Source organism: Gavialis gangeticus, unplaced genomic scaffold (genome assembly GCF_001723915.1).
Source record: "Gavialis gangeticus isolate Ggan-Ray unplaced genomic scaffold, GavGan_comp1, whole genome shotgun sequence".
Classification (NCBI taxonomy): Eukaryota; Metazoa; Chordata; order Crocodylia; family Gavialidae; genus Gavialis; species Gavialis gangeticus.
The window spans coordinates 2,100,412-2,114,156 of NW_017729026.1; the positions used below are offsets into that span (position 1 = coordinate 2,100,412).

The window sequence follows — 13,745 nt, forward strand, 5'->3', positions numbered from 1 at the left end:
CTGGGGGTTTTTAAGAGGAGGTTGGATGACCACCTTACTGGGGTCATTTGACCCCAGTGCTCTTCCTGCCATGGCAGGGGGTCGGACTAGATGATCTGCTCAGGTCCCTTCCGACCCTAGAAACTATGAAACTATGAAACCCCCTGGCACTGCCAGTGCCCTGCACTCCCAGCCCACAGCCCCCTCAGCCCTGTCGGTGCCCCTCACTCCCAACCTGGTGCCCTTCCCCAGGGGGCCTCTAGCTGCTCGCATCCCAGCCAGACCAGAATGCAGCAGCAGCGGCTCCAGCTTATGTGGGTGGCAGCAGAGGAAGTCTAGCCCCTTTGCAAGCTGCAGGGAGATGGAGGAGATACCTGTAGCATCCCCTACCTCAGGCTGAGGCTCCTGTGCCACTCCAGGCAGCCTAGCTATGCCCCACCCCCCAGGCAGTGTCTCCCAGCTGCATCCTCCCTTCAAGCACAAGTACCGGCCCCTGGTGCCACTAGCCTGGCCATGCAGCTCCCCACTGCCCCTGAAGGGCCCCTCTGCCTCCTTCCACCACTGCAGGGAAAAAGTATCCCCCCACCCCCCTGCCCTGCCGCAGTCCTTGTACCTAGACTGCATTCCCCAGCTATGACAGGCCCCTGGCCCCCTTTAGCCCAATCCGCTCCCCCCGACAGTTCCCAAGCTCTGGCCCTCCAACCCCTGCTCCGCATAGACGTACCTACATGCAGCTGCTACGGCTACAAATGCACATGATGCCCCTGCCTCCAGTCATCCTCCCCTGCTCCCACCAGCAGAGCAGAGCAAATCCTGGACGTTTGTTCAGATTTTAAAAAACTGCTTGGACAGAGATGGGAGGACTCAAAAAGAAGACATCCGGGAAAATCTGGGAAAATCCGGATGTATGGTAACCCTACTCTGGCCTAGCACAGCTTGTCATACACAGGAGCCAGGCTGCTACTGCTGCTGCTCTGCTCACATTGCACTTTCTCCTTCCCTGCTTACTCTTCTGGGAGCTTTCTGAAGTCCCTAGGGGATACTCCCCTATTCAAAAGCCCAGCACCTGAGCTTACAACAGGGCCAACTGTTACCTCTTAAAGGGACAGACCACTGTTACACATCACTCCTCCCCTCCATCAGTGTCCATGACCCACTCTTCCTTGTCTAAGCACCCTCCTTCCTGTGAGAAGTCCACATTGTCATATGCAGCTCCTGGCTGGTGGTGGATGTTGAAAGAGTAGGGTTGTAGTACCAAAGTAAAGGGGGCATGAGAAACTAAAATCAGAGGGCTTCAATCACCAGTTATGGTGGGGTATTCCTTTTCTATCGTGGAGTATGTTTGCACTCAGGGAAGGAACTTTTGACTCAGATGTTCACCACTTACAATTCACCACTGCTCCAGCCTGCTAGGTCTCTCAACCACTTGGTCTCTCAAATGGGATAGGGTCTTCTCCCCCTAGGTCCCTGGGGGTTCCACAGAACCCTCCCTGGTGTATATTTGGGGTCTCCTCCCCTCCAACCCTGGAGAGCGGATGGTGTGTGGGGCTGTCCCCCCTGCCCACTCCTCCAAGGGTCCCTTGCCTGGGGGCACCTCCCCTGTGGGACCCGGGTTCCCAGTAACTCACAGTCCTTCCTCTGGGGGCTGTCAATCTGCCCCGTGGGTCCCCACACCATCTGAGGCCTCCTGGAGCTGTTGGCCTTGAGTTAAGGGTCCTTCCATCTGGACCCTGTACCCCGCATTGGGCACCTAGGGAGCTCCTATGGGACCTGAGCCCTCACTGGCTCCAGTTCCCCAGCCACATGCCAGGGGTCTTTCCCCTTCCCAGGCTATGGGCACCGGGGCTCTTTTAGTTTAATGCTGAGCCACAGGGCGGGGCTCCGGTTATCCAGCTTAGAGCCAGGGCTAACTGGAGCAGCCTCAAGCTGCTCCCAGGGCTGATTCTCTCCGCGCCAATCCATGCACTGCCTCACCCAGCCGCTTGCCGGGTTCACAAGCTCAAGTTGCCTTGAGCGTCTCCCAGAGCCTGAGCACTGTGCGTGGATCAGCGTACCATTGATACTTGGGCAGGGTCGTGATGATGGTCTTTCCTGAAGCTCCTCTCTCCCCGTTGTCTCTCACTGCATTATCTACACCGGAGGCCCCGCCCCTAAAGTCTGCCAGACCTGCAAAGCACAGTCTTCACTCAGGTCCAGGGGTTCCTCACCCCTACTTCCAAGCAGGGGCAGGGTAAGCCCCTCCCAGTTGTTGCCCAATTGGTGGAAATGTTCCACCAATCCAAAGTGTCCTTCTCCAAGGCAGGCTTCCTGGACAAAAGCAGCAAGCCCACCACAGATAGAAACTTAATGAAAGGGAGGCTGCCCTCAGAGACTGACGAACCTTAGATGCTCTCTCTTCACCAGTGGTCAACTCTCCCGACCTTGCTTGCCTTTAGGACTTATGTCATGACCTCCACCCAACCCTATGCCTCACAGATGTTAAATTTCATCCATGAGTGGGCATTCAGCCCCTTTTACCATTCAGTCTATTCACAGCCCCTTGCTTTCTCCCAATTTCTGTGCCTTTAACAGTCTCTGCCCTACTGGACTATGGGACTCAGGCCTTAGTTCTCACTGTCCTCTTTTCATTCATTGGACCCTCCTGTCCTCTTGTCTTTCACCCCTTTGTGGGCATTGAGCCTTCTCTGGGCTCTTCCTCTCTCTGACTTCCTTCCTCAGAGCCTTCCCCAGCTCTTCCTTTTTTCTACTGAACTTCCCCTCACTCTTCTCCTCCTCCTGAGATTTCCTTGGCTCCTCCTTTATTTCTTTTCTCTAGCTGTACCTGCCTTGGGCACTACCAGGACCTCCAAACCACCCCTTCACTACCCCTCCCAATCCTCTGGGCAAAACCTAAACACAAACTTGGGCAGCAGCACAAAACACTCAGCCCTCCGGCTGCCTACCACACTTCTTCTGTGCCCTGAATCACATCTGTCTGATTGTACTTCCTCTTTGCATTCCCAAAAGTTCCCTGCCAGGCAGTCATTAGTAGCAACCATCTGACAGCAGGTCTTCCTCACCCTGCTACTTCCCAGGTATAACTACCTGCTCTGGCTCTGGCTTATCTATTACTAAAGCCCTGCCCCTTTCTGATCATGTGCCTTCCCTATCAGCTGACTCAGCCACAGGGTTGTTCCTTAATTCCAGCTTTGCTGGTTGCCTGTGTCTACAAAACCCTGCCCTTAAAGGGGCCATACCACTTTCCTTAAAGTGGCACAAATTAATACCACCTATGTAACGGCCACACATTCTTGGAGTTTGTGGCACAACAAAGGGTATGGATATCTGTTTCCTTAGCCTTTGTGCCGCCATAAAATGTGTATGGCAGCGTAAAGGTGATATGTGTTTCTACCCTCAGAGGCCTGACAATGCCTCAGCAGTTCTGAACAAATCCTTGGAGGGCCCATAGCAGTTTGCATGTATGAGCAATTGTCGTTGTAATCACCTCATCTCCTGCCAATCATCATGGAACTCCTGTAATTTCCTTTCCAGCCACCAGTTTGCAGCTAGTGTGCCAAAAAGAAAGGCACAATGAACTAGTGGTCTAAGTAAGAATTGTCCTGATGGTTTCTGAGTTTTCATTTGGGTTGACAAAGACTGTTTTAGCAGACTTAGTCAAATCTAAACTTTGCATCTCAGCACCCAGGCCTGAAATAAATCATAGAGTCATAGAAAAACAGGGCTGGAAGGAACCTCTAGAGGTTATCTAGTCTGACCCCCTGCATGAGGCAGGATCATCCTTATGTAAACAGCCCTACACAAATCCATTTTCTAACCTATTGGCACAATTACACAGTTAACCTTAACACAGCCACAAAACATAAAACCCTAACCTGCTAAAGGTAAGGAAGGGGGACCACAGTGGCCAATGTCCTGATGATGCACAGGGTGTTAAAGTATTGTCAAGGAATCCACGAAAGAGGATCACATCCTCTTAGTTTTCTTATACATACAAAATAAGGACGATAACGTTACTACTTTACAGAAGTTTTGAGATGATTACTTAAAAAGTAATGTTAATAATGTGATAAACTTCACCAAAATACATGCAAAAAACTTTAACTACTGGGGAATCCATAGCCTTCTATTTCCCTGGCTTATTTGGACAGATTAATCTTCAACATTGATATTACTAAATGTGGAAAACTATGCACAAATGCCAGAAACATGGAAGATTTAGCCATTTCATTTTATATAAAATGTGTCAGTTGTATTTGGAGAGCCACCAAAGAATCAAGCTACCAAACTTTCCTAAAATCTTTGGGTTGGCCTGGTTGATATTGGCATGATCGCAGGGGACAGGAATTACTTATATTTCTTGAAGAAAGAGCCAAACATATTTCAAGAGTGAGAAATAGATAGGCCTATGGTGATCTGAGTATTTCAGTGCATTACCGGTGTCCATGAAATGATACAAACTGAAATACACAATGAAATGAAAGTACTGTAAGGTGGTTACATAGTTGTTTGGATCATCCTGCTCAGTGAGTAGTCATCAAGGGCTTGGTTTCCAGCTAGAATGAACCCACATCAAGTAGGGTTCCCCAGGGTGTGTCCAGGGTCTGGTATTGTTTAATATCTAAATTAATGGTTTGGATGATGGGACTGTGTGCACACTTAGCAAATTTGCAGGTGGCACCAAATTTGTTGGAGTTGCAAGACACTCTGGAGAGTAGGTCTAGAATCTAGAATGACCTGGATAAACTGGAATAATGCCCCAGATCCACTGAATGTAATTCAGCAAGGACAAATGCAAACTCCTGTAGTTGGGATGGAACAATTGCATGCACAAATGCAGATTGAGGAATGGCTGGCTAGGCTGCAGTACTGCAGAGAAGGACCTGTGTGGTTACAGTGGATCAGAAGCTGAATATGAGCCAACACTGTACTCCTTCTGCACAAAAAGGCCAACAGCATACTAGATTGTATTAACAGGCATGCCACTTTCAAATTAAGTGATCCTTCTGTTCTATTAATCACTGGCATAGCCTCACTTGAATAAGAGTCCATCAGAGAATGAGAAAAATTATTAGAGTTTGGGAACCACAGTGTACAAGGAAAGGCTGAGAGAACTAATCTGGAGAAGGTAATACTAGTATTTGATAGGGTTTACGTGCTGTTGTAGCTGTGATGGTCCGCAAAATATCTAAGGGGCAAGGATTTTTCATGAAATCTTTTATTGGACCAATTGTATAGTTGGAAGAGCTACTGGACAAACTTCTAGGCGTCAAGTACCCTTTCTCAGGGTATTTGATAATAGTCTTCAAATACCTGAAGAACAGTTATAGAGGATGGAGACAGACTATTCTGTGTGGCTGGAGGGGACAGGACTAAGAGCAATGGTCTCAACTTGGATATTAAGAAGAATTTTCTTACTATGAAGGTGGCTAAGAATTGGAACAGACTATCCAAAGAGGGCATCTCCATCCTTCGAATTTTTTAAGACCGGGTTAAAGGAGGGGCTAAGATGATGGAAAGTTTTATGCATTTCAGGTGACAGCCCTCTTCCTGAGGGAGGGCAGGGCCATCAGGCCCCCATGTAGTCAGAGCCTCTGGCCTGAAGCCAGACAGAAGACAAGGTAAATTTGCACCTTGTAAACTAACTAAATCAGGGTTGTGTAAGCTTTTGTAAGCAATAGCTTTAGCAGATGTAGCTTGAGGATAGTATGTCCCCATTGACAACAATGGAGCTACTTCTAATTTATACCCGTGTAAGTAAAAGGTTCAGAAAGAAGTAAGGAAGTTTGGAAAGTGGCCATCATCACACTGAACAGATGCAAGGTTGGTTTGCGATGCCTTCATAGAAATAACCTCTCTCTTCAGATTTCTTTTATGTCCTAGTACTTGTATGTCATGCTCCATTTATGATAGCATTCTGTTCTTTGTCCTCCTGCTGAACTCAGGATCACCCACAGTGATCTTTTGTCTTCTGCCTGAGGTTATTCAAAGTGCAACTTCTACAATATAGATTTTCTTTTCCTGGAGTCAGATATGCAGAAATCAAGGCAGTTCTGTGAACTCTGATAATCTCACAGCTTCAGGCTCTTAAATAGCAGCATACTCCTTACAGGAATAAAACACAGGGAAAACAATAGCTTTTTTCAATCACTGTACACAACCTACCATATACCATCAAATACAGAGTTACAAGGAAGGATACACAATTCCATTGCTTTATGTGACTCTGTAATGATTCTGAAGTTTCTTTCTCCTGCAATAAGAAAATATTTCTATTTAATTCTACCACTTGTCATATGGTATTTTAAGGTTAGACAACTGGAGACATTTGACCTGATGTTGCCCTGCGATGGATCTTAATAATAAAATTGGTCTAGATAGTATACTGATGGCCATTAAAACTTCCTGACAGCCACATCAGATGCAGCTCAGAAAACAAAAATGAGTGATTATATTTTGAGAGGTAAAACCAAGGTCATCACTGTGTGTTCTACCTATTGGAGGACGACACTCCTGGGATAGCAGGAATATAACTGAGGTGTAGTCAGGGTACAAAAAACTGAGAAGAGCAATGTGTAATAAGCAACTTCTTCCATCAGTCTCACATTTCCATGCATCCTGTTGGCACAGGTCTTTGAAATGGGCCACAATTACCTTTAGCCTGGGCATTGGTGCTTGTCATCAGATTTTCCTTCATCAACTGGTATGCTCCATTTGGCCTAGGAGCCACATTTCCCTGTGCTGGGTTCTAGTTTAGCACATGGAAGCTGCTTAGTCATTCATATACGATAACATCCATCCCTACGGCACATCCAGCCTTTTGCAGCCTAGTCTTCACAATTCACTCTTCAGTACTTGTGCATTCAGACAAACTGCAAAATCTCAGCATTTGTCACTTTCATAGCAGTTACCCTGAAGAAGCATATGAAGAAACCTTTGATGCAAGCCTCCTTAAATGCAAGCAGGCTTGTGAACACTATCCTAGTCACATTGCTACAGAAGTAGGAACTACCCCTACATAAGGGACTTTGAGCCCTTGCTGCCTCCATATTCAGTGAGCTGTCCAGAGACCATACTAGCTTTCTGGATACAAGAGGTCTTGTGTAACCCTAAGTTAAGAAAAATCTTATGGCCTGGTTCCTAGGAGTAGCACTCTTTATCAGAGGTGTACCTGGCTGTTTGAGCACCCTAGGTGGCAGTCGCACACATGACAGCATCAGTGATTACACTGTCAGTGTCAGTGACAGAGCAGTGGTGGGCTGACAGCAGAGCTGCTGCTATTTTTATGCCCTCCTCCCCCAGTCCTCCCAGTCAATCACTGGACTGATGCCACTTTTGTGCTTCTGCCTTTAGCACCCTTGATTTAAGCTGGATTTGTGAACTGTCAGGATCTCTAGAAATGAGGCTTAAGAGACTGACATAAGTAAAAATGAACAAGATCTTCAAGGTTTTTCCCTCTCCAGACTTTGGCTGGAGAGGGCAACTCTTGGGTTGTCTAGTCCTATGGTTCTTAACCTTTTTTGTGCCAAAACCCATTTGCAAATATCAATCACCAGTTCCCGGTAAATAGTTTAACTAGAAAACAGCCCCTGGCCCTGCTGGTGTCCTTCACTACCAATCCACTGCCCCCCCAGCTTCAGCATGTGGGGCTGGCTGTGGCTGTGTGGGGTGGGGGTGGCAGTCAGCCATGAGGGGGTCATGCGCCCCCCCAGGTTTGTGTGCCCACAGCAGGCATGGGGCTGCGGTCTGGCCGGACCAGTATGGGCAGGAGCTGCCTCCATGGTCCACAGTTCCAGTGTGGGAGGGTGGAGCGGGGCAGCAAGACTTGTTGCTGCCACTCCCACTGCCATGAACCCTGCATCAGCTGTGGTGCCTGCAGCACAAGGAGTAACAGATGAGGTGGGGGAGCTCATGCTGCCCTCACCTCCTACTGCTGTCAGCTGCTTGTGTGCTGGGCCGTGGCTCTGCCCCATGCCATGGCCTAGCCACTGCTGCTCCCCTCAGGCTGCAGCTCCATCCTGGAGGGGAGGTGGCCAGAAGGGATCAGTAGCAGTGGCTGCCAAGCTGTGGTGGTGGGGTAGAGCCATGGCCTGGTGCACAAGCAGCTGGTGGTGGGAAGAGATGAGGGCAGTATGGCCCCCCACCATCTGCTACTCCTCATGCTGCTGGCACTGTGGCTGGCATGGGGTTCATGGCAGCAGCAGTGGCAGCAACAAATCTTGTTGCCCTGCTCCACCCTCCTGTGTTTGACCCCACCCGCTGGGCCACAGAGGTGGATCCTGCCTGTGCTGGTCTGGCCAGGCTGCAGCCCTGTGCCTGCTGTAGGTGCACAAATCTGGGGGGGAAGCATGGCCCCCCTCCCACCTCCCAATCAGTCACCTGGGATCTAGACACAGAACACATTTATGCCAATGTAATCAGCCTTTGCACTCAGAGGTGTGGCTGGCCAATTCTGCACCTAGGAAAGTGGTAGCAGAATAGGTCAAGTCAGTCAGAAGTTTGCTGCTGGGGGAGGGTGGGGTTGCCTCTGCTTTTTGTCACCGACATGTGTATTGAGAGGTGATTTAAAAATTGATTTTTCTTGGCAAAAAAAGGTGAAAGAGAGGACACTGTCTAACACCATTGTCCCACAGCACCCTGTTTCTGCTAGTTCTTGTCCATATATCATGTGCTGCCACCATCAAGGCACCGCCAACCCCATTACTCCTGCTCCAACTTCCATACTTTTGGAACTACTACAGGGAAGGGGTGGGAGGGCTAGGGGTTGAGGGTGATGAGAGGGTGGGCTAGGGGATGGGAGGGTGAAGCTCCACCCATTAGGCAGGGCCTGATACTCATGCCTAGTACCACTGCTATGCTGCTATTTGCACTGCTCTCTTCACTCTGTTGGTCAGGAGGGGTGACCGGGTATACCCTTTCTGAAGAAAAATGATGATTCCAACTCCTGTGGTTTGGCTGGATGAAGCCAGGTGGCAGCAGAACAGCCAGGGGTGACAGTCCTTCTCTAATCACCAGAGAATAAAGGAAATAGGCAACACAAGCAAGGGTCCAATCTCAGGCACTAGCAATCTTACTTGTGTGGTTGCTATTGTCTTAGGCCCATTCTGCTGCTCTGCTCAGATATGATATATCCACTTCACTCCTGCTTAGGCCTTCATATTAGGAAGTGCTTGGTATTGTAGCTGTACTGAAGTAGTGCTGCAAGTCTCTGTGCCTGAGAAGCAGTTTACACTGGCAAAAGATTTATTTTTGTTATTGGAGCTTATACCAGCTCTCTAAATGAAATAAGCTATGCCAGCATATATAACAGTGGGATCTGTTACAAACATAGCTATTTTGGTTAGGGCTATGTTTTTTTCCAGACTTCCAACAGGCACGGCTATGTTGGCAAAGCTTCACTGTAGATGTACACTGCCTCAAATAGAAGTTATAGTTCTAAGGCAGAGAGTGCCCAGGGGTAGGTCTTGAGATCAGTTTTCTTTAATATCTTTATCATTGACCTGGAAGATGGAATGGAGTCAGTAAGTCTGTGGATAGCACCAAGCTGGGGGGAGTAGTGGATACACTGGAGGGTAAAGCTAGGATTCAGCAGGTATTAATGCACTTTCCGTAATGTGCATTAAATCTAGTACCTCCGGGTGCCTGTACACGATCGCAGAGGCTGCTCTGACACGCTGTAATTACAGCATGTCACAGTAGACTCAACTGAGTTGGCTGGAGCATGGTGGTAATTATTACGCTCCAACAGCCTCCTGTATCAGTGTCCCCATGCTTCAAAATGGTGGCAGGGGTACTTAAACTAAAGCTTGTTAAATGAGCTTTAGTTCAAGCACCCCCACCACTGTTTTGAAGCACGGTGACACTGATACATGAGACAATGTGGCATTTTAATTAGAGCAGCTCTCCCAGCGATCTAATTAAAGGTTGCCCCCCTCAGCTCTGGAGCACATGTAAAAGTGCCCTCCATTGTGAGGTACTAGAAAAATGTGCATTAGCTTAAGTGTGCATTAGCTAAAGAGATGAGGTGCTTTAATGCACACTGAAATAGGCTAACAGGCATTAAAGTGCGTGTTGACGCATCCAAAGCGACTAGATATATTGGAGGATTTGACCAAAAGAAATGTCATGGCTTGCTGGGCAGAGGCAGAGGTGCCAACAGGCAAGAATCCCCTCATTCAATACACTGAGGAGAGCTGGTAACAAGGAGTCCAGGGGGAAGGGGATGGAGGAACTCACAAATCAAAAGACCAAAAAAAAAAACCCCAAAACCTCTTAAAGGAAAAATAAGAAACCCCTGTGATATTGAGGGGGTCTCTCCCATGCTTCTTGAAGATGGGGACCACATTTGCTACCTTCCAATCATCTGGCACCTGGCCCAAGCACCACGATCGCTCATAGAGCCGTGCCAGGGGCCCTGCAATAACCCCAGCTAGCTCCCTCAACACCCTGGGGTGGAGATCATCCGGACCCGCTGACTTGAACGCGTCCAGCCCCTCCAGAAGCTCTCTAACCCGGTCCTCCCCAACCTGAGGTCTGAAGGCGATCCCCTCGAGTCCGGCTTCTATCACAGCAGGGAAGTCCCGGTCCCTGCACAAGAAAACGGAGGTGAAGAATTGGTTAAAGAGGTCCGCTTTCTCCTCTGACGCAACCACCAGATTGCCCAGCGTATCCTGCAGGGGTCCCACATTACCCGGCGCCTTCTTCATCCTCCCAATATATTTGAAAAAGGACTTTTTGTTATCCTTAATCTTGGACGCTAATCCGAGCTCTATGTCCGCCTTGGCCTTCCTAATAGCTCGCCTACAGGCCCGAGCAGAGGAGGTATACTCCTCTTTGGAGATTTCACCCCCCTTCCACCGGGCGTACGCCGCCTTTTTGGCAAGCAGGCAGTCCTGGACGCCCTTGGTGAGCCAGGGGGGCTTACGGACACTCCTGCCCCCCTTGCTTCTTGTCGGGTTGGGTGACTGGTGTCTCCTGAGACTGGGGGGGTGAGCAGCAACTGCCTATGCAGAAGCCAGCAGTGGCAGCCGTGGGGGCCACCAATCCTAGTGCCCCCTCAACCAGTTGCCTATGCCCCCAGGCTGGCAACGAGGCCGGTGCCCTCAGCGCTATGTGGCTCGCTGAAGGTTAACAGAGCCAGGCAGCCATGTAGTTTGATGCCCGCCACTGCCAGGACGGTAAGGCCCAGCAGGTCTCTGCCGGGCTCTAAAACTGGACTGGAGAGAAGGTACCAAACTGAAGGGGGGGGGGGGAGAAGCCCCACCTCTGCTCCCGCTCGAGTGAAGGAGCGGGGCACGTGGCACCGCAGCACCTTGCAGGCTGGAGGGAGCGCGGGCTCGCAGCCAGCCCTCGGCAGCAGCCGGCCGGGCAGAGACCCCCCACGGCCACGGGAGCAGCCGGCTGGAGCGGAGCATGCTCAGCGCAGCGCTAGGAGCCGCTCCCCGACTCCTCCTCCCCGGCGCGGAGCGAGGATAAGAGGCGGCCGAGCTGCGTTCCCACCCCCTCCGGAGAGGCAGCGAGCGGGTCTCGCGGGGATGAGCAGCCACGAGGCGGAGACCCCAGGTGGGAGCGGCGGGAGGCGGCGGTCTCTCCCTCACAATCCCCCTTGCGGTCTCCGCTGCCCTTGCGCAACTCGCTGCCTCTTGGGCAATATCCTGTGTCCTTGGGTCGCTGCTCCCAGCCCCGCTGCCCCGAAGGCTGCGCTGCGGTTCCGTTGCTGCCTTTGCTCACTGCCTCCCTGCGCTGTTCCCGCTCCCGGCCTTCCCGTGCTCGCTCCTGCGAGAGGCTCCGGCTTGCTGGGCTGTAGGGCAAGGGCGGGGGGGGATGTAGGCCAGGGTTAGGGGGCGAGCAGCTCCTTGCAGGCTGGAACCTCTCAAGGTAAAAGACATGATGGTCCATGGGTTTTCTTTCTGTAAACGAATCAATTTTTAAAGTTTGTTCGGACTCTTTGGTACACTTTATGGGCAACTGGGGCCTTTCCAGTCTGGGGGGGGGCACCAGTGGGGTACGACTGGGGTGTCCCCCCAGCAGCCAGTTGGTGACCAGGGCAGGGGTCCCCAGCAGCCAGCTGGTGTCCAGTTTCGGGGCACTAGCACTCTCCATGCCCCCCTACTAGCCAGCGTGCTTGCTGTCAGGGGGTGCATCAGGGCTCTCGGGAGGAGCACATGCCCCCCTGTGCCCTCCCTACGCCTTGCCTGTGGTACCTTCTCAGTGGTGGCAGATGACGGAATGAGGAGCAGCAGTCTCACGTTGCAGCAAGGGAAGGTTTGAGTTAGATATTAGGAAAGAATTTTCTCACTAGGAGGGTAGAAAAGCACTGGAACAGGTTATCTAGGCAGGTTGTGGACTCTCTATGCTTGGAGGTTTTTAAGCCCAGGGTAGATGACGGTTTGGCTGGGATGATCTAGTTGGGCATGGTCCTGCTTTGAGTAGGGGGTTGGACTCACTAGATCAGTGCTTCTCAACCTTTTGCACCTTCCGTCCCACCAACCATTTTCTCTGAAACCCCTGGTCCCACCATGATAAAAACAAAACCCCACAAAGTTGCACTGCTTGAGAGATCTGTTGATTCATCTATTTGAATCAATAAATATCTATTTGAATCATTTATTTGAATCTGTTGATTCATCTATTTGAATATCCGATCTATTTTTCAATCGAGCAATGAATTGAAGTCCCACGTACGCAACCTTCAAGTCCCACCAGCGGAACATGTCCTGCTGAGGTCCCTTTCAACCCTCACTTTCTATGATTCTGTGGTCCTAGGGTGCTGTGCCCTGCTGGCTTTTGCTCTTCATGTGAAAGCTACACTGAAGTTGGACAGAAGGGGGTTGCTGGTCTGCTAAAGAGTATAAAGGAATGGATTTGAGTGGCTTTTGTGACTCCCTGAAAACCTGACCCATCAGACACAGCTTAAAGGACCCTCTTTGCAGTCTGGGGTGAGGCTGCCCTTGTTTAGCAGGGACTGTAATCCAGCTTGGTGGAAGGGGAACACAGTATTTTCATGGTTTACTGATTTTTCTGGTATGAAGTTGCCTATAGAAGGAGAAATGTCAGGGCTGCTTTGGGAAGTCAGGCAGGTCCGTAGTTCTTTAAGTTGTAGCAGCAGTCTAGCCGATGGACAGCTTCATCTTGCTTTGGGACAGCAGTTCTCAACCTTTTTTGTATCAGGACCCATTAGTAAACATTGATGGTCAGTTCCAATGTGCCCCTCATTCCTGATCCTCTGTCCCCCGCCCTTAGGTCCCAACCCCACAGTGTGTGGGGCAAGGGGTGGCTGTGTGGGGTATGGGAAGCCCCAAGCAGCCTCTTGCAGGCTGCAACTCTGCCAGCCTGCAAGGAAAGAGCTGCGGTTCCCTCTTCCCCCTCCCCCCTTTTTTTTTTCTCCTGCAAAGAAGAATCCATTTTTAAAGTTTGTTTGAACCCTTTCATACATTCTTCCAACCCACTTTTGGATCATGACCCACAGGTTGAAAAACACTGCTCTAGGAGTCCAGAGGTTGAGCAAAAAGCAGCAGTAAAGTTAAAAGCAATGCATTTATTTATTTATTGATATGGAATATAGCAACCCAATGACAGAACAAGCTATAAGCAACCTATAAAGAGATAAGGCTAAAGTGGAATTTTTCCATTTGATATCCATTGCAAGGCATCATCAGTAGCCTGGTACAGGTCTTCAGTGCAACCAGGGTGAAGGTGACGCATAGGGGGGGAATGGGAGAGCCACATGCCTCTCCTGAGATTGGCCTTTGCTGGCCAGTGTGCCCCCC

General features: G+C 50.1%; 1 protein-coding gene across 1 annotated transcript in view; it reads left to right on the forward strand.

The window, feature by feature from the left end:
* The first annotated feature begins 11,373 nt into the window (after positions 1-11,373).
* Positions 11,374-13,745, forward strand: part of SLC18B1 (solute carrier family 18 member B1) — a 25,359-nt gene continuing 22,987 nt past the window's right edge. The window contains exon 1 of the mRNA XM_019520258.1: positions 11,374-11,538. Coding sequence (XP_019375803.1) covers positions 11,511-11,538 — 28 coding nt within the window. The 5' untranslated portion in view covers positions 11,374-11,510. The remainder of the gene's footprint in view (positions 11,539-13,745) is intronic.